The 24,624-nt window shown below is 43.1% G+C and overlaps 1 protein-coding gene and 1 non-coding gene across 3 annotated transcripts in view; one reads left to right on the plus strand and one right to left on the minus strand.

The window, feature by feature from the left end:
* LOC116412508 lies at positions 1–57 on the plus strand. Its single transcript, XR_004223754.1, has one exon. It is a non-coding gene; the product is annotated as a U7 small nuclear RNA (small nuclear RNA).
* A 1,590-nt stretch (positions 58–1,647) lies between these two features.
* The window catches only part of mfap2 (microfibril associated protein 2), a 36,178-nt gene continuing 13,201 nt past the window's right edge, over positions 1,648–24,624 (minus strand). For both annotated transcript variants that reach the window (XM_031904920.1, NM_203669.1), the window contains 6 exon segments: positions 21,063–21,092; positions 4,359–4,511; positions 3,815–3,853; positions 3,430–3,517; positions 2,342–2,415; positions 1,648–2,250 (listed from right to left, as the gene is read on the minus strand). In XM_031904920.1, the coding sequence (XP_031760780.1) occupies positions 2,147–2,250; positions 2,342–2,415; positions 3,430–3,517; positions 3,815–3,853; positions 4,359–4,511; positions 21,063–21,092 (488 nt within the window). In that variant the 3' untranslated portion in view covers positions 1,648–2,146.

Here is a 24,624-nt window from a genome sequence, read left to right on the forward strand (position 1 = left end):
AAGTGTTACAGCTCTGTTACTATTGGCCCAGCAGGTTCTTACTGTGTAGGGGCCCCTGTATCTGTATAGAAATAGATCAATGTTTTGATTTTAAGAAGCATTTCTTCCATGTTCTTGAGTAATGAGATATACGGTCAGGAGGATTCTCATTGGTGGTTCCCCTCGCATCTATAATGACATATTTTGGCGCAGTGTGACATCACTATGATTGGATTTACAACCCCTAAAAAACTGCCCCCCTTCGTAATTCCCTGCAATTAAACCAGATTGCTGTGAGTAATAGGTTTTAATCACTGTGACCCTCATTCTATTGGCCCTTAGGGAGAGGCAGTCACATGGTTCTGCCCCAGTGGATCCCCCACTCACAGTACAGGTATAAGCTGAACTACATACAGTATGGGATCTGAAACCCTTTAATAAAGTGATCAAATAAAATATACGATCAAAGCGCAGAACAGAGGATTCTAATTGGTGCTGAGTTACTGTATGTGAATGAGTCTCTCCGTGCAGCTCCCTGTCAAAATCAATGGAAAAATTGGGGGGTTCGGAGCGGCGCCACAATACAACGGGGGCGGGATCCCTTAGAAACGCACAAGCAGCCTGCTCCGCTATAGGGCGAAGATGTGTGGGAAATCTGGGGGTTGTACCCCTAATCCTGTAGGGGGAGGAGCGTTTAGACCATGGGGGGCGCTAAGAATAACGAGAAGCGGAAGAAGAGTTTGTGGGTTTTTCCTCCCAACGTAATAAAGATCTGACGAGGGTCCAAAAGTCTGGCACCCGGCCCTGTGATTGGCTCAGACTGCCACCCTCAATAGCGTGCTTTTATAATCTGTCCAATAGATAATTGGCTATTGTGGGGCCGATATTGGTCAGGAAGGGCTCATGGTGGGCAAGTGGAGGTGCAAAGTAGGAATCTCATATGAACCCATGTAACCCAGGCTACACTGCTCCTGTACCCCCCCCCCCTGCCCCCCAGTACTTACCCAGGTACAGAGCTCTGATTCTCTGTACTTCCTGCTCCTGGGCTGCTCTCTTTCCCATGGTCAGACAGGAACCTCCCCCTGGGTAAGTGAATCCAATCTCCCCCCAGTACTTACCCAGGTACAGAGCTCTGATTCTCTGTACTTCCTGCTCCTGGGCTGCTCTCTTTCCCATGGTCAGACAGGAACCTCCCCCTGGGTAAGTGAATCCAATCTCCCCCCAGTACTTACCCAGGTACAGAGCTCTGATTCTCTGTACTTCCTGCTCCTGGGCTGCTCTCTTTCCCATGGTCAGGCAGGAACCTCCCCCTGGGTAAGTGAATCCAATCCCCCCCCAGTACTTACCCAGGTACAGAGCTCTGATTCTCTGTACTTCCTGCTCCTGGGCTGCTCTCTTTCCCATGGTCAGGCAGGAACCTCCCCCTGGGTAAGTGAATCCAATCCCCCCCCAGTACTTACCCAGGTACAGAGCTCTGATTCTCTGTACTTCCTGCTCCTGGGCTGCTCTCTTTCCCATGGTCAGGCAGGAACCTCCCCCTGGGTAAGTGAATCCAATCCCCCCCCAGTACTTACCCAGGTACAGAGCTCTGATTCTCTGTACTTCCTGCTCCTGGGCTGCTCTCTTTCCCATGGTCAGGCCTACTACAAATAATGACTATTACACGCCTTTTCCAGCACAAGGTAAAATTCTGCACTTTATTCATCTTTTGTACAAAACAATTACAAAAAGAAGTCAAGTAACATCAGCCCTTATGTGAGACTGGGGGGGGGGGGGGGGCAGAATGTATATATGTGGGGGGACATCTGGAAATACAAGTGCAATGAGGAATGAAGGAGATTGGGGGACAAAGGGTTAAGAAAGGGGAACATAGGAGTGAAATGCATGATGGGAAGAAGGAAGAGGCCTAGGAGCCCATTGCCTGTGGGGGGGCTTCTGTTTTCCCATGGGACCCCCCCAGGCTGGCAGCGTGGCCGTTATGAGAAGCCACTAGCCATTGGCTACCGGTGCAGTGAGCAGGGCCGGCTATCATATAAACAGTAGATACGGAGGCTCGGAGCCCTCGGGGCACATACAGTACAATACAGATACAATAATACTAGTAACCCCACCCTGTGTGGGAAGCCCCCCGAGTGGGGGAGGGGGACGGGGCCCCCCCAGCAGATCCTTAGCAGCCCCCGCAGCTCTTGGAACAGTGGGATCCCAGGGACTGGCACATCCCGCTATTGGCCATCACCCCGCAGCGAGAGAACTTGTCCCGGCACAGGTCAGCTGGGGGCAGAAAGAGAACACGAGGGGGGTAAATAAGCAATTGCCCCAGGCAGGGCAGAAGGGCGGGGCACACAAACGAGTGTCAGCTCACCTCTCAGCAGCTCCTCGTGCGCACACACAGTACGGACGCAGATCTCCCTGTTGATGACGTACATGCGCCGCAGGCTGGGGGCAAATACACTTTATTAGCCCCAATGTGAACCTCACGGGAGTAAAAGAACCCCCCAAGTCCCCCCAAGGATTTACCCGGGTGCCCAAGTTCTCATTCCCTGTACTTCCCACCCCAGGGCTGTTCTCTTTCCTATGGTCGGACAGGAACTGCCCCCCCCTGGGTAGCTCAGTCCAATATTACCCCCTTCCTCCAGTTCTTGGCCTGGTACAGAGTTCTCTTTCCCTGTACTTCCCAACCCAGGGCTGCTCTCTTTCCTATGGTCAGGCAGGAACCTCCTCCTGGGTAAGTGAATCCAATCTCCCCCCAGTACTTACCCAGGTACTGAGCTCTGATTCTCTGTACTTCCTGCTCCTGGGCTGCTCTCTTTCCCATGGTCAGGCAGGAACCCCCCCCCCCCTGGGTAAGTGAATCCAATCTCCCCCCAGTACTTACCCAGGTACAGAGCTCTGATTCTCTGTACTTCCTGCTCCTGGGCTGCTCTCTTTCCCATGGTCAGGCAGGAACCTCCCCCTGGGTAAGTGAATCCAATCTCCCCCCAGTACTTACCCAGGTACAGAGCTCTGATTCTCTGTACTTCCTGCTCCTGGGCTGCTCTCTTTCCTATGGTCAGACAGGAACTGCCCCCTGGGTAAGTGAACCCAATCTCCACCCTGGGTAACTCGTCGTGGTCTGTCTCCACCCCCCCTCCCCCAGTACTTGGCTAGGTAGAGAGTTCTCTTTCCCTATACTTCCCAGCCCAGGGCTGTTCTCTTTCCTATGGTCAAACAGGAACTGCCCCCCTGGGTAGCTCAGTCCAATATCCCCCCTCCAGTACTTGGCCAGGTACAAAGTTTTCTTTCCCTATACTTCTGAGCCCAGGGCTGTTCTCTTCCCTATGGTCAGACAAGAGCCTCGCCCAGAGGGATATACCTGCCTGGACATGAGGAAGAGAGCAGCTCTGGGGCTGATTTAGTTGCCCATACCCCTAGCCCTGGCTATAAACCCTTGGCCGTGGGGCAATTTCTTACCTGTAAAAGCAGATTTCATTGAGACACTGCTTGCAGGGTTTATGTACGGAATACAGGCGGGTACAGGGGTACTGCTCCTCCCGACAATCTGCAACGAACGGCACAGTTACCCCCACATACAGCCAGTCACCCCCCCGAAGGTGCAATACTGGGGTACACAGCCAGGGGGCCCCCCTGATCAAATTCATTCTGCACTGGGGGAATGGGGCACTAAGGCAATAGGGGGTGCTTTATATACTAGGAGGGGTACCCAGATATGAGGCACAGGGGGGTGTAAAGTTTTTGGCTAAGCCCCCCAGGGCCATAGGGGCAACTACACCTCTTAATTAGGGGATAAGCTCCGCCTTCAGTCACATGACTCCCTCTATGGGGGGCGCACTCTTACCCAGAGGTCCCGGCTCTGTCGGCTCAGTCACAGCAGGGTCTGCAGGGAGAGAAAATGGGGGGGGTAATCTCCATTACACATACATACACATTATACATACAGTGTGGGGCAGAATGGGGGCAGTTGGCAGAATGGGGAGGGGGGCAGAGTGGGGGCAGTTGGCAGAATGGGGAGGGGGGCAGAATGGGGGCAGTTTGCAGAATGGGGAGGGGGGCAGAATGGGGGCAGTTGGCAGAATGGGGAGGAGGGCAGAATGGGGGCAGTTGGCAGAATGGGGAGGGGGGCAGAATGGGGGCAGTTGGCAGAATGGGGAGGGGGAATATCTAAGTAGTAGATAAACTTCCAGCAGGACTTGCCGGCTTTTCATTATTGCTCTACTTCCTATTTACATGCTGAGCCAAGCTCCACCCTCCTGATGGGGGCGGGGACAGTAAGTGACTTGTGGATAAATGTCGAGTAGGGCGTTGCAAATAGATAAGAGGCGTGGCCGTTTCCATAAGTGCCCCTCTCATGTGTTTCCCCCCATCTGTAACTGCCCCATTACCTAGGGTTGGCACGACGATAATCTCTTGCTGCTGCTGTCGCTGTTGCTGCTGAGGTTCCTGGTCAATTGTTTCGAATTGCAGCTGTAACTGCTGCTGTTGCACGTTCTGCTGCTGATCTTGGTCTGGGGGTGGGAATGGGCCCCCGGTTGGGTCTGTAGGGAGCAGAACGGAGATCGTTGTCATTCCCACGTCCCATAGTAACAGAATGGCTCCCATTATCAGAGAACTGTTTCCCATTATCAGAGAACTGTTTCCCATTATCAGACAACTGTTTCCCATTATCAGACAACTGTTTCCCATTATCAGACAACTGTTTCCCATTATCAGACAACTGTTTCCCATTATCAGAGAACTGATTCCCACTATCAGAGAACTGTTTCCCATTATCAGAGAACTGATTCCCACTATCAGAGAACTGTTTCCCATTATCAGACAACTGTTTCCCATTATCAGAGAACTGATTCCCACTATCAGAGAACTGTTTCCCATTATCAGACAACTGTTTCCCATTATCAGAGAACTGTTTCCCATTATCAGACAACTGTTTCCCATTATCAGACAACTGTTTCCCATTATCAGACAACTGTTTCCCATTATCAGACAACTGTTTCCCATTATCAGAGAACTGTTTCCCATTATCAGAGAACTGATTCCCACTATCAGAGAACTGTTTCCCATTATCAGAGAACTGATTCCCACTATCAGAGAACTGTTTCCCATTATCAGACAACTGTTTCCCATTATCAGAGAACTGATTCCCATTATCAGAGAACTGATTCCCATTATCAGAGAACTGTTTCCCATTATCAGAGAACTGATTCCCACTATCAGAGAACTGTTTCCCATTATCAGAGAACTGTTTCCCACTATCAGAGAACTGTTTCCCATTATCAGAGAACTGTTTCCCATTATCAGACAACTGTTTCCCAATATCAGAGAACAGATTCCCATTATCAGAGAACTGTTTCCCATTATCAGACAACTGTTTCCCATTATCAGAGAACTGTTTCCCATTATCAGACAACTGTTTCCCATTATCAGAGAACTGTTTCCCATTATCAGACAACTGTTTCCCATTATCAGAGAACTGTTTCCCATTATCAGAGAACTGTTTCCCATTATCAGAGAACTGTTTCCCACTATCACAGAACTATTTCCCACTATCAGAGAACTGTTTCCCACTATCAGAGAACTGTTTCCCATTATCAGAGAACTGTTTCCCATTATCAGAGAACTGTTTCCCATTATCAGAGAACTGTTTCCCATTATCAGAGAACTGTTTCCCACTATCAGAGAACAGATTCCCATTATCAGAGAACTGTTTCCCACTATCAGAGAACTGATTCCCATTATCAGAGAACTGTTTCCCATTATCAGAGAACTGATTCCCATTATCAGAGAACTGTTTCCCACTATCAGAGAACTGATTCCCATTATCAGAGAACTGTTTCCCACTATCAGAGAACTGTTTCCCATTATCAGAGAACTGATTCCCACTATCAGAGAACTGTTTCCCATTATCAGAGAACTGATTCCCACTATCAGAGAACTGTTTCCCATTATCAGAGAACTGATTCCCACTATCAGAGAACTGATTCCCATTATCAGAGAACTGATTCCCACTATCAGAGAACTGTTTCCCATTATCAGAGAACTGATTCCCACTATCAGAGAATTGATTCCCATTATCAGAGAACTGATTCCCATTATCAGAGAACTGATTCCCATTATCAGAGAACTGTTTCCCACTATCAGAGAACTGTTTCCCACTATCAGAGAACTGATTCCCATTATCAGAGAACTGTTTCCCACTATCAGAGAACTGATTCCCATTATCAGAGAACTGTTTCCCATTATCAGAGAACTGATTCCCATTATCAGAGAACTGTTTCCCACTATCAGAGAACTGATTCCCATTATCAGAGAACTGTTTCCCACTATCAGAGAACTGTTTCCCATTATCAGAGAACTGATTCCCACTATCAGAGAACTGTTTCCCATTATCAGAGAACTGATTCCCACTATCAGAGAACTGATTCCCATTATCAGAGAACTGTTTCCCATTATCAGAGAACTGTTTCCCATTATCAGAGAACTGTTTCCCATTATCAGAGAACTGATTCCCATTATCAGAGAACTGATTCCCATTATCAGAGAACTGTTTCCCATTATCAGAGAACTGTTTCCCATTATCAGAGAACTGTTTCCCATTATCAGAGAACTGTTTCCCATTATCAGAGAACTGTTTCCCACTATCAGAGAACTGTTTCCCATTATCAGAGAACTGTTTCCCATTATCAGAGAACTGTTTCCCACTATCAGAGAACTGTTTCCCATTATCAGAGAACTGATTCCCATTATCAGAGAACTGATTCCCACTATCAGAGAACTGATTCCCACTATCAGAGAACTGATTCCCACTATCAGAGAACTGTTTCCCATTATCAGAGAACTGTTTCCCACTATCAGAGAACTGTTTCCCATTATCAGAGAACTGTTTCCCATTATCAGAGAACTGTTTCCCACTATCAAAGAACTGTTTCCCATTATCAGAGAACTGATTCCCATTATCAGAGAACTGATTCCCACTATCAGAGAACTGATTCCCACTATCAGAGAACTGATTCCCACTATCAGAGAACTGTTTCCCATTATCAGAGAACTGTTTCCCACTATCAGATCACTGTTTCCCACTATCAGAGAACTGTTTCCCACTATCAGAGAACTGATTCCCATTATCAGAGAACTGTTTCACATTATCAGAGAACTGTTTCCCACTATCAGAGAACTGATTCCCATTATCAGAGAACTGTTTCACATTATCAGAGAACTGTTTCCCACTATCAGAGAACTGTTTCCCACTATCAAAGAACTGTTTCCCACTATCAGAGAACTGTTTCCCACTATCAGAGAACTGTTTCCCACTATCAGAGAACTGTTTCCCACTATCAGAGAACTGTTTCACATTATCAGAGAACTGTTTCCCACTATCAGAGAACTGTTTCCCACTATCAAAGAACTGTTTCCCACTATCAGAGAACTGTTTCCCACTATCAGAGAACTGATTCCCATTATCAGAGAACTGTTTCCCACTATAAGAGAACTGTTTCCCACTATTAGAGAACTGATTCCCACTATAAGAGAACTGTTTCCCACTATCAGAGAACTGTTTCTCACTATCAGAGAACTGATTCCCACTATAAGAGAACTGTTTCCCACTATCAGAGAACTGTTTCCCACTATCAGAGAACTGATTCCCACTATCAGAGAACTGTTTCCCACTATCAGAGAACTGTTTCCCACTATCAGAGAACTGTTTCCCACTATCAGAGAACTGTTTCCCATTATCAGAGAACTGTTTCCCATTATCAGAGAACAGTTTCCCACTATCAGAGAACTGTTTCCCATTATCAGAGAACTGTTTCACATTATCAGAGAACTGTTTCCCACTATGAGAGAACTGTTTCCCACTATCAGAGAACTGTTTCCCACTATCAGAGAACTGTTTCCCACTATCAGAGAACTGATTCCCATTATCAGAGAACTGTTTCCCACTATCAGAGAACTGTTTCCCACTATCAGAGAACTGTTTCCCACTATCAGAGAACTGTTTCCCATTATCAGAGAACTGATTCCCATTATCAGAGAACTGATTCCCATTATCAGAGAACTGTTTCCCACTATCAGAGAACTGTTTCCCACTATCAGAGAACTGATTCCCATTATCAGAGAACTGTTTCCCACTATCAGAGAACTGTTTCCCATTATCAGAGAACTGTTTCCTATTATCAGAGAACTGTTTCCCATTATCAGAGAACTGATTCCCATTATCAGAGAACTGTTTCCCACTATCAGAGAACTGATTCCCATTATCAGAGAACTGTTTCCCACTATCAGAGAACTGTTTCCCATTATCAGAGAACTGATTCCCACTATCAGAGAACTGTTTCCCATTATCAGAGAACTGATTCCCACTATCAGAGAACTGTTTCCCATTATCAGAGAACTGATTCCCACTATCAGAGAACTGATTCCCATTATCAGAGAACTGATTCCCACTATCAGAGAACTGTTTCCCATTATCAGAGAACTGATTCCCACTATCAGAGAACTGATTCCATTATCAGAGAACTGATTCCCATTATCAGAGAACTGATTCCCATTATCAGAGAACTGATTCCCATTATCAGAGAACTGTTTCCCACTATCAGAGAACTGTTTCCCACTATCAGAGAACTGTTTCCCACTATCAGAGAACTGTTTCCCATTATCAGAGAACTGTTTCCCACTATCAGAGAACTGATTCCATTATCAGAGAACTGTTTCCCATTATCAGAGACTGTTCCCTATCAGAGAACTGATTCCCATTATCAGAGAACTGTTTCCCACTATCAGAGAACTGATTCCCATTATCAGAGAACTGTTTCCCACTATCAGAGAACTGTTTCCCATTATCAGAGAACTGATTCCCATTATCAGAGAACTGTTTCCCATTATCAGAGAACTGATTCCCACTATCAGAGAACTGTTTCCCACTATCAGAGAACTGTTTCCCATTATCAGAGAACTGATTCCCACTATCAGAGAACTGTTTCCCATTATCAGAGAACTGTTTCCCACTATTAGAGATGATGTCCACTATCAGAGAACTGTTTCCCATTATCAGAGGAACTGATTCCCACTATAAGAGAAACTGTTTCCACTTAAGAGAACTGTTTCCTTATAGAGAATGTTTCCCATTATCAGAGAACTGTTTCCCATTATCAGAGAACTGATTCCCATTATCAGAGAACTGATTCCCATTATCAGAGAACTGTTTCCCATTATCAGAGAACTGTTTCCCATTATCAGAGAACTGTTTCCCATTATCAGAGAACTGTTTCCCATTATCAGAGAACTGTTTCCCACTATCAGAGAACTGTTTCCCATTATCAGAGAACTGTTTCCCATTATCAGAGAACTGTTTCCCACTATCAGAGAACTGTTTCCCATTATCAGATCACTGTTTCCCACTATCAGAGAACTGTTTCCCACTATCAAAGAACTGTTTCCCATTATCAGAGAACTGTTTCCCATTATCAGAGAACTGATTCCCATTATCAGAGAACTGATTCCCACTATCAGAGAACTGATTCCCACTATCAGAGAACTGATTCCCACTATCAGAGAACTGTTTCCCATTATCAGAGAACTGTTTCCCACTATCAGATCACTGTTTCCCACTATCAGAGAACTGTTTCCCACTATCAGAGAACTGATTCCCATTATCAGAGAACTGTTTCACATTATCAGAGAACTGTTTCCCACTATCAGAGAACTGTTTCCCACTATCAAAGAACTGTTTCCCACTATCAGAGAACTGTTTCCCACTATCAGAGAACTGTTTCCCATTATCAGAGAACTGTTTCCCACTATCAGAGAACTGTTTCACATTATCAGAGAACTGTTTCCCACTATCAGAGAACTGTTTCCCACTATCAAAGAACTGTTTCCCACTATCAGAGAACTGTTTCCCACTATCAGAGAACTGATTCCCATTATCAGAGAACTGTTTCCCACTATAAGAGAACTGTTTCCCACTATTAGAGAACTGATTCCCACTATAAGAGAACTGTTTCCCACTATCAGAGAACTGTTTCTCACTATCAGAGAACTGATTCCCACTATAAGAGAACTGTTTCCCACTATCAGAGAACTGTTTCCCACTATCAGAGAACTGATTCCCACTATCAGAGAACTGTTTCCCACTATCAGAGAACTGTTTCCCACTATCAGAGAACTGTTTCCCACTATCAGAGAACTGTTTCCCATTATCAGAGAACTGTTTCCCATTATCAGAGAACAGTTTCCCACTATCAGAGAACTGTTTCCCATTATCAGAGAACTGTTTCACATTATCAGAGAACTGTTTCCCACTATGAGAGAACTGTTTCCCACTATCAGAGAACTGTTTCCCACTATCAGAGAACTGTTTCCCACTATCAGAGAACTGATTCCCATTATCAGAGAACTGTTTCCCACTATCAGAGAACTGTTTCCCACTATCAGAGAACTGTTTCCCACTATCAGAGAACTGTTTCCCATTATCAGAGAACTGATTCCCATTATCAGAGAACTGATTCCCATTATCAGAGAACTGTTTCCCACTATCAGAGAACTGTTTCCCACTATCAGAGAACTGATTCCCATTATCAGAGAACTGTTTCCCACTATCAGAGAACTGTTTCCCATTATCAGAGAACTGTTTCCCACTATAAGAGAACTGTTTCCCACTATCAAAGAACTGTTTCCCATTATCAGAGAAGTGTTTCCCACTATCAGAGAACTGTTTCCCACTATAAGAGAACTGTTTCCCACTATCAAAGAACTGTTTCCCATTATCAGAGAAGTGTTTCCCACTATCAGAGAACTGTTTCCCACTATCAGAGAACTGATTCCCACTATCAGAGAACTGTTTCCCACTATTAGAGAACTGTTTCCCACTATCAGAGAACTGATTCCCACTATAAGAGAACTGTTTCCCACTATAAGAGAACTGTTTCCCACTATAAGAGAACTGTTTCCCACTATCAGAGAACTGATTCCCACTATAAGAGAACTGTTTCCCACTATCAGAGAACTGTTTCCCATTATCAGAGAACTGTTTCCCACTATCAGAGAACTGTTTCCCATTATCAGAGAAGTGTTTCCCACTATCAGAGAACTGATTCCCACTATCAGAGAACTGTTTCCCACTATCAGAGAACTGTTTCCCACTATCAGAGAACTGTTTCCCATTATCAAAGAACTGTTTCCCACTATCAGAGAACTGTTTCCCATTATCAGAGAACTGTTTCCCATTATCAGAGAACTGATTCCCATTATCAGAGAACTGTTTCCCATTATCAGAGAACTGATTCCCATTATCAGAGAACTGTTTCCCATTATCAGAGAACTGTTTCTCACTATCAGAGAACTGATTCCCATTATCAGAGAACTGTTTCCCATTATCAGAGAACTGTTTCTCACTATCAGAGAACTGTTTCCCATTATCAGAGAAGTGTTTCCCACTATCAGAGAACTGATTCCCATTATCAGAGAACTGTTTCCCATTATCAGAGAACTGTTTCTCACTATCAGAGAACTGATTCCCATTATCAGAGAACTGTTTCCCATTATCAGAGAACTGATTCCCATTATCAGAGAACTGTTTCCCATTATCAGAGAACTGTTTCCCATTATCAGAGAACTGATTCCCATTATCAGAGAACTGTTTCCCATTATCAGAGAACTGATTCCCATTATCAGAGAACTGTTTCCCATTATCAGAGAACTGTTTCTCACTATCAGAGAACTGTTTCCCACTATCAGAGAACTGTTTCTCACTATCAGAGAACTGTTTCCCACTATCAGAGAACTGTTTCCCACTATAAGAGAACTGTTTCCCACTATTAGAGAACTGATTCCCACTATAAGAGAACTGTTTCCCACTATCAGAGAACTGTTTCCCACTATCAGAGAACTGATTCCCACTATCAGAGAACTGTTTCCCACTATCAGAGAACTGTTTCCCACTATCAGAGAACTGTTTCCCACTATCAGAGAACTGTTTCCCATTATCAGAGAACTGTTTCCCATTATCAGAGAACTGTTTCCCAATATCAAAGAACTGTTTCCCATTATCAGAGAACAGTTTCCCACTATCAGAGAACTGTTTCCCATTATCAGAGAACTGTTTCACATTATCAGAGAACTGTTTCCCACTATCAGAGAACTGTTTCCCACTATCAGAGAACTGTTTCCCACTATCAGAGAACTGTTTCCCACTATCAGAGAACTGATTCCCATTATCAGAGAACTGTTTCCCACTATCAGAGAACTGTTTCCCACTATCAGAGAACTGTTTCCCACTATCAGAGAACTGTTTCCCATTATCAGAGAACTGATTCCCATTATCAGAGAACTGATTCCCATTATCAGAGAACTGTTTCCCACTATCAGAGAACTGTTTCCCACTATCAGAGAACTGATTCCCATTATCAGAGAACTGTTTCCCACTATCAGAGAACTGTTTCCCACTATCAGAGAACTGTTTCCCACTATCAGAGAACTGTTTCCCACTATCAGAGAACTGTTTCCCATTATCAGAGAACTGATTCCCATTATCAGAGAACTGATTCCCATTATCAGAGAACTGTTTCCCACTATCAGAGAACTGATTCCCACTATCAGAGAACTGTTTCCCACTATCAGAGAACTGTTTCTCACTATCAGAGAACTGTTTCCCACTATCAGAGAACTGTTTCCCACTATCAGAGAACTGTTTCCCATTATCAGAGAACTGTTTCACACTATCAGAGAACTGTTTCCCACTATCAGAGAACTGTTTCTCACTATCAGAGAACTGTTTCCCACTATCAGAGAACTGTTTCCCACTATCAGAGAACTGTTTCTCACTATCAGAGAACTGTTTCCCACTATCAGAGAACTGTTTCCCACTATCAGAGAACTGTTTCCCACTATCAGAGAACTGTTTCTCACTATCAGAGAACTGTTTCCCACTATCAGAGAACTGTTTCCCACTATCAGAGAACTGTTTCCCACTATCAGAGAACTGATTCCCATTATCAGAGAACTGTTTCCCACTATCAGAGAACTGTTTCCCACTATCAGAGAACTGTTTCCCACTATCAGAGAACTGTTTCCCACTATCAGAGAACTGATTCCCATTATCAGAGAACTGTTTCCCACTATCAGAGAACTGTTTCCCACTATCAGAGAACTGTTTCCCATTATCAGAGAACTGTTTCCCACTATCAGAGAACTGTTTCCCACTATCAGAGAACTGTTTCCCACTATCAGAGAACTGTTTCCCACTATCAGAGAACTGTTTCCCATTATCAAAGAACTGTTTCCCATTATCAGAGAACTGTTTCCCACTATAAGAGAACTGTTTCCCACTATAAGAGAACTGATTCCCATTATCAGAGAACTGATTCCCACTATCAGAGAACTGATTCCCATTATCAGAGAACTGATTCCCACTATCAGAGAACTGTTTCCCATTATCAGAGAACTGTTTCCCACTATCAGAGAACTGTTTCCCACTATCAAAGAACTGTTTCCCATTATCAGAGAACTGTTTCCCACTATAAGAGAACTGATTCCCATTATCAGAGAACTGATTCCCACTATCAGAGAACTGTTTCCCACTATAAGAGAACTGTTTCCCACTATTAGAGAACTGATTCCCACTATAAGAGAACTGTTTCCCATTATCAGAGAACTGATTCCCACTATAAGAGAACTGTTTCCCACTATAAGAGAACTGTTTCCCATTATCAGAGAACTGTTTCCCACTATCAGAGAACTGTTTCCCACTATCAAAGAACTGTTTCCCATTATCAGAGAACTGTTTCCCACTATAAGAGAACTGTTTCCCACTATAAGAGAACTGATTTCCACTATAAGAGAACTGATTCCCATTATCAGAGAACTGATTCCCACTATCAGAGAACTGTTTCCCACTATAAGAGAACTGTTTCCCACTATAAGAGAACTGTTTCCCACTATCAGAGAACTGTTTCCCACTATCAGAGAACTGATTCCCACTATCAGAGAACTGTTTCCCACTATAAGAGAACTGTTTCCCACTATCAGAGAACTGTTTCCCACTATCAGAGAACTGATTCCCACTATCAGAGAACTGTTTCCCACTATAAGAGAACTGTTTCCCACTATAAGAGAACTGTTTCCCACTATCAGAGAACTGTTTCCCACTATCAGAGAACTGTTTCCCACTATCAGAGAACTGTTTCCCACTATCAGAGAACTGTTTCCCACTATCAGAGAACTGTTTCCCATTATCAGAGAACTGTTTCCCAATATCAAAGAACTGTTTCCCATTATCAGAGAACTGTTTCCCACTATCAGAGAACTGTTTCCCATTATCAGAGAACTGTTTCACATTATCAGAGAACTGTTTCCCACTATCAGAGAACTGTTTCCCACTATCAGAGAACTGTTTCCCACTATCAGAGAACTGTTTCCCACTATCAGAGAACTGATTCCCATTATCAGAGAACTGTTTCCCACTATCAAAGAACTGTTTCCCACTATCAGAGAACTGTTTCCCATTATCAGAGAACTGATTCCCATTATCAGAGAACTGATTCCCATTATCAGAGAACTGTTTCCCACTATCAGAGAACTGTTTCCCACTATCAGAGAACTGATTCCCATTATCAGAGAACTGTTTCCCACTATAAGAGAACTGTTTCCCATTATCAAAGAACTGTTTCCCACTATCAGAGAACTGTTTCCCATTATCAAAGAACTGTTTCCCACTATAAGAGAACTGTTTCCCACTATCAAAGAACTGTTTCCCATTATCAAAGAACTGATTCCCACTATCAGAGAACTGTTTCCCACTATTAGAGAACTGTTTCCCACTATCAGAGAACTGATTCCCACTATAAGAGAACTGTTTCCCACTATAAGAGAACTGTTTCCCACTATCAGAGAACTGATTCCCACTATAAGAGAACTGTTTCCCACTATCAGAGAACTGTTTCCCACTATCAGAGAACTGTTTCCCACTATCAGAGAACTGTTTCCCATTATCAGAGAACTGTTTCCCACTATCAGATCACTGTTTCCCACTATCAGAGAACTGTTTCCCACTATCAGAGAACTGTTTCCCACTATCAGAGAACTGATTCCCATTATCAGAGAACTGATTCCCATTATCAGAGAACTGATTCCCACTATCAGAGAACTGTTTCCCACTATCAAAGAACTGTTTCCCATTATCAGAGAACTGATTCCCATTATCAGAGAACTGTTTCCCATTATCAGAGAACTGATTCCCATTATCAAAGAACTGTTTCCCATTATCAGAGAACTGATTCCCATTATCAGAGAACTGTTTCCCATTATCAGAGAACTGATTCCCATTATCAGAGAACTGATTCCCATTATCAGAGAACTGATTCCCACTATCAGAGAACTGTTTCCCACTATCAAAGAACTGTTTCCCATTATCAGAGAACTGATTCCCATTATCAGAGAACTGTTTCCCATTATCAGAGAACTGATTCCCATTATCAGAGAACTGTTTCCCACTATCAGAGAACTGTTTCCCACTATCAGAGAACTGATTCCCATTATCAGAGAACTGTTTCCCACTATCAGAGAACTGTTTCCCACTATCAGAGAACTGTTTCCCACTATCAGAGAACTGTTTCCCATTATCAGAGAAGTGTTTCCCACTATCAGAGAACTGATTCCCACTATCAGAGAACTGTTTCCCACTATCAGAGAACTGTTTCCCACTATCAGAGAACTGTTTCCCACTATCAGAGAACTGTTTCCCACTATCAGAGAACTGTTTCCCACTATCAGAGAACTGTTTCCCATTATCAGAGAACTGTTTCCCACTATCAGAGAACTGTTTCCCACTATCAGAGAACTGTTTCCCATTATCAGAGAACTGTTTCCCACTATCAGAGAACTGTTTCCCATTATCAAAGAACTGTTTCCCACTATCAGAGAACTGTTTCCCATTATCAGAGAACTGATTCCCATTATCAGAGAACTGTTTCCCATTATCAGAGAACTGTTTCTCACTATCAGAGAACTGATTCCCATTATCAGAGAACTGTTTCCCATTATCAGAGAACTGTTTCTCACTATCAGAGAACTGTTTCCCACTATCAGAGAACTGTTTCCCACTATCAGAGAACTGTTTCTCACTATCAGAGAACTGTTTCCCACTATCAGAGAACTGTTTCCCACTATCAGAGAACTGATTCCCATTATCAGAGAACTGTTTCCCACTATCAGAGAACTGTTTCCCACTATCAGAGAACTGTTTCCCACTATCAGAGAACTGTTTCCCACTATCAAAGAACTGTTTCCCATTATCAGAGAACTGTTTCCCACTATAAGAGAACTGTTTCCCACTATAAGAGAACTGATTCCCATTATCAGAGAACTGATTCCCACTATCAGAGAACTGTTTCCCACTATCAGAGAACTGTTTCCCATTATCAGAGAACTGTTTCCCACTATCAGAGAACTGTTTCCCACTATCAAAGAACTGTTTCCCATTATCAGAGAACTGTTTCCCACTATCAGAGAACTGTTTCCCATTATCAGAGAACTGTTTCCCACTATAAGAGAACTGTTTCCCACTATAAGAGAACTGATTCCCACTATAAGAGAACTGATTCCCATTATCAGAGAACTGATTCCCACTATCAGAGAACTGTTTCCCACTATAAGAGAACTGTTTTCCACTATTAGAGAACTGATTCCCACTATAAGAGAACTGTTTCCCACTATCAGAGAACTGTTTCTCACTATCAGAGAACTGATTCCCACTATAAGAGAACTGTTTCCCACTATCAGAGAACTGTTTCCCACTATCAGAGAACTGATTCCCACTATCAGAGAACTGTTTCCCACTATCAGAGAACTGTTTCCCACTATCAGAGAACTGTTTCCCACTATCAGAGAACTGTTTCCCATTATCAGAGAACTGTTTCCCATTATCAGAGAACTGTTTCCCAATATCAAAGAACTGTTTCCCATTATCAGAGAACTGTTTCCCACTATCAGAGAACTGTTTCCCACTATCAGAGAACTGATTCCCACTATCAGAGAACTGTTTCCCATTATCAAAGAACTGTTTCCCACTATCAGAGAACTGTTTCCCATTATCAGAGAACTGTTTCCCACTATCAGAGAACTGTTTCCCATTATCAGAGAACTGTTTCCCATTATCAGAGAACTGATTCCCATTATCAGAGAACTGATTCCCACTATCAGAGAACTGTTTCCCACTATCAGAGAACTGTTTCCCATTATCAGAGAACTGTTTCCCACTATCAGAGAACTGTTTCCCATTATCAGAGAACTGTTTCCCATTATCAGACAACTGATTCCCATTATCAGAGAACTGATTCCCACTATCAGAGAACTGTTTCCCACTATCAGAGAACTGTTTCCCACTATCAGAGAACTGTTTCCCACTATCAGAGAACTGTTTCCCACTATCAGAGAACTGTTTCCCATTATCAGAGAACTGTTTCCCAATATCAAAGAACTGTTTCCCATTATCAGAGAACTGTTTCCCACTATCAGAGAACTGTTTCCCACTATCAGAGAACTGTTTCCCACTATCAGAGAACTGATTCCCACTATCAGAGAACTGTTTCCCATTATCAAAGAACTGTTTCCCACTATCAGAGAACTGTTTCCCATTATCAGAGAACTGTTTCCCATTATCAGAGAACTGATTCCCATTATCAGAGAACTGATTCCCACTATCAGAGAACTGTTTCCCACTATCAGAGAACTGTTTCCCACTATCAGAGAACTGTTTCCCATTATCAGAGAACTGATTCCCATTATCAGAGAACTGATTCCCACTATCAGAGAACTGTTTCCCACTATCAGAGAACTGTTCCCACTATCAGAGAACTGTTTCCCATTATCAGAGAACTGTTTCCCATTATCAGAGAACTGATTCCCATTATCAGAGAACTGATTCCCACTATCAGAGAACTGTTTCCCACTATCAGAGAACTGTTTCCCACTATCAGAGAACTGTTTCCCACTATCAGAGAACTGTTTCCCACTATCAGAGAACTGTTTCCCACTATCAGAGAACTGTTTCCCACTATCAGAGAACTGATTCCCATTATCAGAGAACTGTTTCCCACTATCAAAGAACTGTTTCCCACTATCAGAGAACTGTTTCCCACTATTAGAGAACTGTTTCCCTCTATCAGAGAACTGTTTCCCACTATAAGAGAACTGTTTCCCACTATTAGAGAACTGATTCCCACTATAAGAGAACTATTTCCCATTATCAGAGAACTGTTTCCCACTATTAGAGAACTATTTCCCACTATCAGAGAACTATTTCCCATTATCAGAGAACTGTTTCCCATTATCAGAGAACTGTTTCCCACTATCAGAGAACTGTTTCCCACTATCAGAGAACTGATTCCCATTATCAGAGAACTGTTTCCCACTATTAGAGAACTATTTCCCACTATCAGAGAACTATTTCCCATTATCAGAGAACTGTTTCCCATTATCAGAGAACTGTTTCCCTCTATCAGAGAACTGTTTCCCACTATAAGAGAACTGTTTCCCACTATTAGAGAACTGATTCCCACTATAAGAGAACTATTTCCCATTATCAGAGAACTGTTTCCCACTATTAGAGAACTATTTCCCACTATCAGAGAACTATTTCCCATTATCAGAGAACTGTTTCCCATTATCAGAGAACTGTTTCCCACTATCAGAGAACTATTTCCCATTATCAGAGAACTGTTTCCCACTATCAAAGAACTGTTTCCCACTATCAGAGAACTGTTTCCCACTATTAGAGAACTGTTTCCCTCTATCAGAGAACTGTTTCCCACTATCAGAGAACTGTTTCCCACTATCAGAGAACTGTTTCCCATTATCAGAGAACTGTTTCCCATTATCAGAGAACTGTTTCCCACTATAAGAGAACTGTTTCCCACTATAAGAGAACTGTTTCCCACTATAAGAGAACTGTTTCCCACTATCAGAAAACTATTTCCCATTATCGGAGAACTGTTTCCCACTATTAGAGTACTGTTTCCCACTATCAGAGAACTGTTTCCCATTATCAGAGAACAGTTTCCCACTATAAGAGAACTGTTTCCCATTATCAGAGAACTGTTTCCCACTATCAGAGAACTATTTCCCACTATCAGAGAACTATTTCCCATTATCAGAGAACTGTTTCCCATTATCAGAGAACTGTTTCCCACTATCAGAGAACTGTTTCCCACTATCAGAGAACTGTTTCCCATTATCAGAGAACTGTTTCCCATTATCAGAGAACTGTTTCCCACTATCAGAGAACTGTTTCCCACTATCAGAGAACTGTTTCTCACTATCAGAGAACTGTTTCCCACTATCAGAGAACTGTTTCCCATTATCAGAGAACTGTTTCCCACTATCAGAGAACTGTTTCTCACTATCAGAGAACTGTTTCCCACTATCAGAGAACTGTTTCCCATTATCAGAGAACTGTTTCCCACTATCAGAGAACTGTTTCTCACTATCAGAGAACTGTTTCCCACTATCAGAGAACTGTTTCCCATTATCAGAGAACTGTTTCCCACTATCAGAGAACTGTTTCCCATTATCAGAGAACTGTTTCCCACTATCAGAGAACTGTTTCCCATTATCAGAGAACTGTTTCCCATTATCAGAGAACTGTTTCCCACTATCAGAGAACTGTTTCCCACTATCAGAGAACTGTTTCCCACTATCAGAGAACTGTTTCTCACTATCAGAGAACTGTTTCCCATTATCAGAGAACTGTTTCCCACTATCAGAGAACTGTTTCCCATTATCAGAGAACTGTTTCTCACTATCAGAGAACTGTTTCTCACTATCAGAGAACTGTTTCCCACTATCAGAGAACTGTTTCCCATTATCAGAGAACTGTTTCCCACTATCAGAGAACTGTTTCCCACTATTAGAGAACTGTTTCCCTCTATCAGAGAACTGTTTCCCACTATCAGAGAACTGTTTCCCATTATCAGAGAACTGTTTCCCACTATCAGAGAACTGTTTCCCACTATCAGAGAACTGTTTCCCACTATCAGAGAACTGTTTCCCACTATCAGAGAACTGTTTCTCACTATCAGAGAACTGTTTCCCATTATCAGAGAACTGTTTCCCACTATCAGAGAACTGTTTCCCATTATCAGAGAACTGTTTCTCACTATCAGAGAACTGTTTCTCACTATCAGAGAACTGTTTCCCACTATCAGAGAACTGTTTCCCATTATCAGAGAAGTGTTTCCCACTATCAGAGAACTGTTTCCCACTATTAGAGAACTGTTTCCCTCTATCAGAGAACTGTTTCCCACTATCAGAGAACTGTTTCCCATTATCAGAGAACTGTTTCCCTCTATCAGAGAACTGTTTCTCACTATCAGAGAACTGTTTCCCACTATCAGAGAACTGTTTCCCATTATCAGAGAACTGTTTCCCATTATCAGAGAACTGTTTCCCACTATCAGAGAACTGTTTCCCACTATCAGAGAACTGTTTCCCACTATCAGAGAACTGTTTCTCACTATCAGAGAACTGTTTCCCATTATCAGAGAACTGTTTCCCACTATCAGAGAACTGTTTCCCATTATCAGAGAACTGTTTCCCATTATCAGAGAACTGTTTCCCACTATCAGAGAACTGTTTCCCACTATCAGAGAACTGTTTCCCACTATCAGAGAACTGTTTCCCACTATCAGAGAACTGTTTCCCACTATCAGAGAACTGTTTCCCATTATCAGAGAACTGTTTCCCATTATCAGAGAACTGTTTCCCACTATCAGAGAACTGTTTCCCACTATCAGAGAACTGTTTCCCACTATCAGAGAACTGTTTCCCACTATCAGAGAACTGTTTCCCACTATCAGAGAACTGTTTGTCACAATCACAGGAAGAGGAAGACGCTTTATGATATAAAACAAGAACGTTGCTCACATCCCATTTGGAAAGAAAATAGTAAAAGTAAAATATTGAGGACCACAGGAGCAAAGCTGCCCAATAGGCCTGTGTCTGAGCCCCAGTGTGTTGCCCCCCTGTACGACTTGTAGCCACACAATCCATTAATACACAATAACATCTCAGCATTGTCATTATTCCCTGCTACTTACCTGCATCATAATAGTAATAATTGGAGATATCTGGGGGAAAAGGAAAAAAATTGTAAGAAAAAACAGTGCCAATTCCATGTATAATACCCCAGAACCCACAGCGGGATAAATACAGTGCCAATTCCATGTATAATACCCCAGAACCCACAGCGGGATAAATACAGTGCCAATTCCATGTATAATACCCCAGAACCCACAGCGGGATAAATACAGTGCCAATTCCATGTATAATACCCCAGAACCCACAGCAGGATAAATACAGCGCCAATTCCATGTATAATACCCCAGAACCCACAGCGGGATAAATACAGTGCCAATTCCATGTATAATACCCCAGAACCCACAGCAGATAAATACAGTGCCAATTCCATGTATAATACCCCAGAACCCACAGCAGATAAATACAGTGCCAATTCCATGTATAATACCCCAGAACCCACAGCAGGATAAATACAGTGCCAATTCCATGTATAATACCCCAGAACCCACAGCGGGATAAATACAGTGCCAATTCCGTGTATAATACCCCAGAACCCACAGCAGGATAAATACAGTGCCAATTCCATGTATCATACCCCAGAACCCACAGCAGATAAATACAGTGCCAATTCCATGTATAATACCCCAGAACCCACAGCAGGATAAATACAGTGCCAATTCCATGTATAATACCCCAGAACCCACAGCAGGATAAATACAGTGCCAATTCCATGTATAATACCCCAGAACCCACAGCGGGATAAATACAGTGCCAATTCCATGTATAATACCCCAGAACCCACAGCAGGATAAATACAGTGCCAATTCCATGTATAATACCCCAGAACCCACAGCGGGATAAATACAGTGCCAATTCCATGTATAATACCCCAGAACCCACAGCGGGATAAATACAGTGCCAATTCCATGTATAATACCCCTAAAACACGGCAGGATAAATACAGCGCCAATTCCATGTATAATACCCCAGAACCCACAGCGGGATAAATACAGTGCCAAATCCGTGTATAATACCCCAGAACCCACAGCGGGATAAATACAGTGCCAATTCCATGTATAATACCCCAGAACCCACAGCGGGATAAATACAGTGCTAATTCCATGTATAATACCCCAGAACCCACAGCAGGATAAATACAGTGCCAATTCCGTGTATAATACCCCAGAACCCACAGTAGGATAAATACAGTGCCAATTCCATGTATAAAACCCCAGAACCCACAGCAGGATAAATACAGTGCCAATTCCATGTATAATACCCCAGAACCCACAGCAGGATAAATACAGTGCCAATTCCATGTATAATACCCCAGAACCCACAGCGGGATAAATACAGTGCCAATTCCATGTATAATACCCCAGAACCCACAGCGGGATAAATACAGTGCCAATTCCATGTATAATACCCCAGAACCCACAGCGGGATAAATACAGTGCCAATTCCATGTATAATACCCCAGAACCCACAGCGGGATAAATACAGTGCCAATTCCATGTATAATACCCCAGAACCCACAGCGGGATAAATACAGTGCCAATTCCATGTATAATACCCAGAACCCACAGCGGGATAAATACAGTGCCAATTCCATGTATAATACCCCAGAACCCACAGCGGGATAAATACAGTGCCAATTCCATGTATAATACCCCAGAACCCACAGCGGGATAAATACAGTGCCAATTCCATGTATAATACCCCAGAACCCACAGCGGGATAAATACAGTGCCAATTCCATGTATAATACCCCAGAACCCACAGCAGGATAAATACAGTGCCAATTCCATGTATAATACCCCAGAACACACAGCAGGATAAATACAGTGCCAATTCCATGTATAATACCCCAGAACACACAGCAGGATAAATACAGTGCCAATTCCATGTATAATACCCCAGAACCCACAGCGGGATAAATACAGCGCCAATTCCATGTATAATACCCCAGAACCCACAGCAGGATAAATACAGCGCCAATTACATGTATAATACCCCAGAACCCACAGCAGGATAAATACAGCGCCAATTCCATGTATAATACCCCAGAACCCACAGCAAGATAAATACAGCGCCAATTCCATGTATAATACCCCAGAACCCAAAGCAGGATAAATACAGCGCCAATTCCATGTATAATACCCCAGAACCCACAGCGGGACAAATACAGTGCCAATTCCATGTATAATACCCCAGAACCCACAGCGGGATAAATACAGCGCCAATTCCATGTATAATACCCCAGAACCCACAGCGGGATAAATACAGCGCCAATTCCATGTATAATACCCCAGAACCCACAGCAGGATAAATACAGCGCCAATTCCATGTATAATACCCCAGAACCCACAGCGGGACAAATACAGTGCCAATTCCATGTATAATACCCCAGAACCCACAGCGGGATAAATACAGCGCCAATTCCATGTATAATACCCCAGAACCCACAGCGGGATAAATACAGCGCCAATTCCATGTATAATACCCCAGAACCCACAGCAGGATAAATACAGCGCCAATTCCATGTATAATACCCCAGAACCCACAGCGGGACAAATACAGTGCCAATTCCATGTATAATACCCCAGAACCCACAGCAGGATAAATACAGTGCAAATTCCATGTATAATACCCCAGAACCCACAGCAGATAAATACAGTGCCAATTCCGTGTATAATACCCCAGAACCCACAGCGGGATAAATACAGTGCCAATTCCATGTATAATACCCCAGAACCCACAGCGGGATAAATACAGTGCCAATTCCATGTATAATACCCCAGAACCCACAGCGGGATAAATACAGTGCCAATTCCATGTATAATACCCCAGAACCCACAGCGGGATAAATACAGTGCCAATTCCATGTATAATACCCCAGAACCCACAGCGGGATAAATACAGTGCCAATTCCATGTATAATACCCCAGAACCCACAGCGGGATAAATACAGTGCCAATTCCATGTATAATACCCCAGAACCCACAGCGGGATAAATACAGTGCCAATTCCATGTATAATACCCCAGAACCCACAGCGGGATAAATACAGTGCCAATTCCATGTATAATACCCCAGAACCCACAGCAGGATAAATACAGCGCCAATTCCATGTATAATACCCCAGAACCCACAGCGGGATAAATACAGTGCCAATTCCATGTATAATACCCCAGAACCCACAGCAGGATAAATACAGTGCCAATTCCATATATAATACCCCAGAACTCACAGCGGGATAAATACAGCGCCAATTCCATGTATAATACCCCAGAACCCACAGCAGGATAAATACAGCGCCAATTCCATGTATAATACCCCAGAACCCACAGCAGGATAAATACAGCGCCAATTCCATGTATAATACCCCAGAACCCACAGCAAGATAAATACAGTGCCAATTCCATGTATAATACCCCAGAACCCAAAGCAGGATAAAAACAGCGCCAATTCCATGTATAATACCCCAGAACCCACAGCGGGACAAATACAGTGCCAATTCCATGTATAATACCCCAGAACCCACAGCGGGATAAATACAGCGCCAATTCCATGTATAATACCC

Source organism: Xenopus tropicalis, chromosome 7 (genome assembly GCF_000004195.4).
Source record: "Xenopus tropicalis strain Nigerian chromosome 7, UCB_Xtro_10.0, whole genome shotgun sequence".
Classification (NCBI taxonomy): domain Eukaryota; kingdom Metazoa; phylum Chordata; class Amphibia; order Anura; family Pipidae; genus Xenopus; species Xenopus tropicalis.